A 5,913-nucleotide genomic window follows, 5' to 3' on the forward strand; every position below is an offset into this window, starting at 1 on the left:
TTGGGAAGATCCTCTGGAGAAGGAAATGGCAACCCACTCCAGTATTCTTGCCTGGAGAATCCCATGGACAGAGGAGCCTGGCAGGCTAGAGTCCATGGGGTTGCAAGAGTCGGACACTACTTAGTGTCTAAACCACCACAGGTGGACAGGATAAGGATGTTTCCTTAAGCAAAGGCACTTTGGTTTAACATTCAGGCAGAGAGGCATGGTTCCCTGAGGCAGGCCATTATGTATAAGACAGTGAACAAAAAGCAACAGGAAGCAAAGGTTAAAGTAAAAGAAACAGATCCAACATGTGGTCAGATTTTGTTCTTCCCTGTAACACTACATCCATCATGGGCTGGCTTCAGCTCTGCTCCATGACTTTTCCACCCCCAGGGTAAGGGGACATGCCAGTGTTGTGCCAGAAGGAAAGGGGCAATAGCTAGACCATGTGATAGCTCTTAAAGCTGTCTCCTCATAAATGCATTGGTCAGTTTCACTTGCATTTCATTAGCCAAAGAAACTCATATAACCAAGCCTACCATCAACAGGTTTAGCAAGTCCGATCTTCCTAATGAAAAGGCACTACAAATCACAGTGAGGAGAAGCAAATACAGAGAACAAAAATACATATACCACAAACTGCAAACTCAAAGAAACAAACAAAAACCTGAGGAGCCAGTGATCCCTGTTAATTGGCTGAGGCTGCCTAGTTGGAAAAAGTGAGAGATAAAGCTAGAAATATGCATGAGTCCCACAATGACTAGATAAAAGAATTCTTCTCAAGAGAAATTAACATCGAGGCACCTCTTAAATCAGGTCCTCAAATAAGAAACATCCACTTTTTCTTGTGCTTGTAGAAAGAAGCTTTGGAGCATACACTAGAGGAGACCAATGCTCGTTATGGTAGCCACTTGGCCAAAATCCAGGCACGGCTAAACTCCCTCGAGGGCCAACTGGTGCAGGTTCGGACCGACACAGAACGCCAGATCCATGAATATAATATCCTCCTTGACATAAAGATCCGGCTTGAGCAGGAAATTGCTACCTACCGTCGTCTTCTGGAAGGAGAAGATGTCAAGTAAGGCTCTTAGAATCAAAGGATAGGCGTCTATGTCTATCTGCTATTCTATTTTAATGTCCATACCTTAAACTCTGTAACTCTTTCCCCAGCACCAATGTAATCCCTAGCTGAAAAACAACTACACAAACCCCCACCAACAACACCAACAAAACAAAAATTTACCAACTAGTATGCACACCCCCCAAAAAAATACTGATCCTTTGTACTTGAGGTCATGCTGTAGGGCTGAGATAGAAGATGGTTAAGCATATCTGATACAGATATGCTGGTGTTAATTTTTATGATTAATACATAATTGAAAGCACTATAATTTTTTATTAAACGTTTTATTTTTTACTGGAGTATAACCGATTAACAATGTTGTCATCGCTTCAGGTGAACAGCGAAGGGACTCAGCCATACATATATATGTATCCATTCTCCCCCAAACTGCCCTCCCATCCAGGCTGAGCAGAGTTCCATGTGAAAGCACTATAACTTTTTGGAGTTCTCATTGCAAGATCATGAATTGAAAAACAGGCCACAGAGGTCTGTGGGAACCAGTCTGTGAATCATCAGTGCGGTAGCAGCAACTGTCTTCAAATACCACCCCCACAAAAGGCAACAAGGGAACACAAGATGTAAACCGCCTTCATAATTTTGTTATTTTAATTACAGAAACTTCTAGTAATTAAAGATCCCTAGTGTATGTTAAACCAGTCATTTCTGAAGCTATGGATTTTTCAAGTTAAAAAGTAAGACACTCCAGCTTGAAGGAGCAAGCACTGCAAAGGGAGGTGGGAGAGACAAACAGTGGTAAAACACACATCACTCAGACTTTATTTTTAAGCAGAACAGGCAGGAGAGCATTTCATTTGCAAAATGGCAATAACACATTTTTCTGTTTTTCTTTTTTTTTTTCTTTTCTTAAAAAAATGAAAAACAAAACTAGAGAATATCAGTTGAGCACTCTGGATGAGAAAGGTAAGTATTCTAAATTCTTACACACTTCCTATAAGACTGAATTCTCACTCAGTAGTTTACCACTTACCTGCCACTGGTGAAAAGTAAAGGAAAGTCAGCTCTTAAGTAAACAGATATCATCTTAGGGATTCTGAAAATGGGGCACATCATATAAAGAAACCCTCCATGTGGGAAATTTCTCACACTCCCATTGACGGGGTGATTTTCTTAGCCCAGGCTATTATTACTGTCCTGAGACATCCTAAGATCCTATAAGAGAAAACAAGATGAAAATGTGCATTTTACTTAATTCAGTATGACATATTTCTTTTGTGGGGAGTGGGGAGAGTAGAAAATTTTTCGCATTTATTTAGAAAATGGACTTAAGATCATTTCAGAAAGAGAATGGGTTCAACTCCTTCCTAAAAGAAGGAAATACATACAAAATAATAATTTAAAGCTGAGTATTCTAAAATAGTAGCATCTTGGGTCTGAATTAACATTTCATATTTAAATCTCAATTCAGATATAAAGAAAACCAGGAAGATTAAGACAGTCGTGCAAGAAGTAGTGGATGGCAAGGTTGTGTCATCTGAAGTCAAAGAAGTGGAAGAAAGTGTATGAAGGGCTGGAAGAAAGTGATGCTGCTGAGGTTTTTAAAGACATGTAGCTATAACTTTCACTCCTTTCAAGAAAGTGGCATCAGAAAGCACTATTAATGTTTCTTGGTGATTAGAGTGGGGAGAGGGGAGTCCATTTACCAGTCTCTGTAATTGAATATAAATGTTTTACTCAGAGAAGCTGCAAATTGCCTGCAAAAATGAAATCCAATGATCACTGGGATATTTAAAATATCATTACTGCCACCTTTAACACAAAATGCATTAATCACAAGCTATAGACCACCTAATATCATTACTAAACCTTACAAAGCAGAGGAGGCTATGCAAACTACAAATGAACCTCTCTAACACCTTCCAAAATCTGAACTGCAAAAATCTCCTTTCAGGGTTTCCTGGATTCTTGAGTCAATTTCTTGATTAATTTCACTGAATTTTTAATATCAGTATAATTCTGCAAGCTTTAAATTATATTTGCTTCCCCCCTTATTGTCTTGGCTGTCTTTAAAACTCAACTCGGCTCTGAATAATTTGAGAGTCAAATTCCAATCATAAACGCTGAGCAGAATAAGAATGAAGTACATTATGCTTGAAATGGGAATAGACTAAGAACAAAATTAGCAAAACCTTTCTCAAGACAGAATGCTTCTCCTTATGATATAATAAACTGCATAAATCATCATCAGGTGCTCTCTTTCTTTACATAGTAATTGTATGTTATTAAATGTTTCTCACTATTTTTTAATAATAGTTTTAATGAAGTATAATTCACACCATAAAATTACTTCTTTTAAAGTATGCAATTCAGCTGTCTTTAGTATGTTCACAGAGTTGTGCAGCTATCACCACTATCTTACCTTAGAGCATTTTCATCACTCCAAAAAGAAGCTCCTTTGGCAGTCACTCCAATTCTCTTCCCCTCAACCTCTGAAAACCACTAATCCACTTCCTCCCTCTATGGATTTGCCTAATCTGGACATTTCATATGAACGGAATCATACAATGTGTTCTTTTGTATACAAATGTTCATAGCAGCATTATTTGTAACAGCCCCAAAATGGAAACAACTCAAATGCCTCCCATCAACTGATGAACAGATACACAAAATGTGGTGTATCTCAGCAATAGAATAACGCTTGCATGCTCAGTCACGTCAGTCATGTCTGACTCTTTGTGACCCTATGGATTGTAGCCCACCAGGCTCCTCTGTCTACAGGATTCTCCAGGCAAAAATACTGAAGTGGGTTGCCATGCCTTCCTTCGGGGGATCTTCCCGATCCAGGGATGAAATCCTCTGACTCCTGTGTCTCTTGCATTGGCAGGAGGGTACTTTACCACTGAGCCTCTGAGAAAGCCCCACAATACAACAGTATTCTGCAATAAAAAGGAATGAAGCACTGACACATCTACAACAGGGATGAACCTTAAAAACATGGTACTAAGTGAAAGACACCAGATACAGAAGGTCACATATTGTATTCTAGTGAGACTTCTAAATTCTAAATCTCATTGAATTTGCATTTTTGTAATAACTGCCTTGCAAATGTTTCCAGGAAAAAATTAATTTTCCCTCTATCATTGTATTCTAGTAAATGGATAGCTCAAATTTAAATTTTAATATTCATGTTCATAAATAGGATTTTGAGTGATTATTATATTGAAAATAATAATGTGATCCACTTAAGATAGTAATATCTACCATTTACTGAGCACGTCCTATGAGCTAAACAGTGTGCCAGCATTTTATACGCCTTTCCTATTTAATCTTTACAATGAAAGTCTTCTACCTGTGAGGCAGAGGGAATTGGATTGAATCATATGAACTTGCCAATATATGATCATCTTTGACCTTCAGAAATAGCAATTTTACCTGGTTTGACCTACCATATTATTCCCATTTTACACGTAAGGACAAATGAGAATTATATATGAAGACACAAAATAAGTACTTTCCCAAAGTCACAGTTACCAAGTAACAGAGCAAGTTTGAACTCAGAGCTGTTTGTCTAAAGTCATCATATCTTTTTCAGCAACTAATTACGTTGACAAACACTTACTGAGTCACACTTGAAATGAATGCCTATCCTTAGTTGTTTTGTCATTTACTAATTGTCATTTTTCACTAGCCAGTCACTTACAATATCCGCTTATCACAAATGTCCAGCTTATATCACACACAAGATTTGATTCAGCACAGCCTTTGTCAGAAAAGATATTATTCTCGTCCCTTCTCAATCTATTACTTTTCAAAGTAGTAAAGAGGTTTCTTTCTCATTTCTTAATTTCCTTCCAAGTCACCTCAGTTAGTAAATTGCTTTTAAAGATGTTAAGAATATTTAGAAGTGAATTCTTTTTCACATCCTGAGACATGTTCCAGAAGAGTCTGAAGCTCTAACATACAAATATCTGACATTGGGAGTCTAACTAATAAAAAACTTACAGGAGATGCTTTTGAAATTCACTACACATGGCCATTGTCATATGACAATAATGATGCTCTGTTAAAAAAGAGGTGGGACTATTATTTTTGACTCAATCCTGTCATAAAAAAATGAAGATCAATCCTCGCCTTTTGGTCTAACTCGTTTCTTCTAAGTAATCTTTCAAAGAAAGTAGATGAGACCATACATACTCGTGGAACCAGATGGTTCTATCTCCAGTTCTGCCAGTAGCAACTGTGTGAAAGTTAAGCATTAACCTCTGTATCTATCTATATACTTCTTACAGGAGCTAAGAACCAGAACAGGACAATCCAATTTCTGACAGACATACAGATCCAGAGTAGGTTCGTAGTCAGTAAATACAGGTTTCTTTATCATACATTAGAATCACCATCAATGTGTTTTGTGACTTTATATGAGATTATCAGTGCAGACATGGAGCTACCCAATGCAGAGAGAATCCCTAGAAGTGAAGTTAGGGTGGAGAGAACATTTTTTTTTTTCCTGGGCTTTGGGAATTATTTCCACACAGAGTCATTACAACATATAAAAAGAAAAAAAAATGAAATGATATGAAATCAAAACTTTACCTGAGGATACCCTCTGCTCTCACTCTCACTTGGGAGTGATCTCAGGTACCTGATTGCTGCTGCTACTGCTGCTGCTGCTGCTAAGTCACTTGAGTCGTGTCTGACTCTGTGCGACCCCATAGACGGCAGCCCACCAGGCTTCCCCGTCCCTGGGATTCTCTAGGCAAGAACACTGGAGTGGGTTGCCATTTCCTTCTCCAACCCATGAAAGTGAAAAGTGAAAGTGAAGTCGCTCAGTCGTGTCCGACTCTAGG

The 5,913-nt window shown here is 38.3% G+C and overlaps 1 protein-coding gene across 1 annotated transcript in view; it reads left to right on the plus strand.

Moving 5' to 3' along the window:
• The window catches only part of KRT20 (keratin 20), a 10,490-nt gene extending 7,183 nt beyond the window's left edge, over window positions 1-3,307 (plus strand). Inside the window, exons 6-8 of the mRNA XM_010842588.1 lie at window positions 843-1,063; window positions 1,998-2,029; window positions 2,535-3,307. Coding sequence (XP_010840890.1) covers window positions 843-1,063; window positions 1,998-2,029; window positions 2,535-2,632 — 351 coding nt within the window. The 3' untranslated portion in view covers window positions 2,633-3,307. The remainder of the gene's footprint in view (window positions 1-842; window positions 1,064-1,997; window positions 2,030-2,534) is intronic.
• The last annotated feature ends 2,606 nt before the right edge of the window (window positions 3,308-5,913 follow it).

The sequence above is a fragment of the Bison bison genome, unplaced genomic scaffold (assembly GCF_000754665.1).
Source record: "Bison bison bison isolate TAMUID 2011002044 unplaced genomic scaffold, Bison_UMD1.0 scf7180017864180, whole genome shotgun sequence".
Lineage (NCBI taxonomy): Eukaryota > Metazoa > Chordata > Mammalia > Artiodactyla > Bovidae > Bison > Bison bison.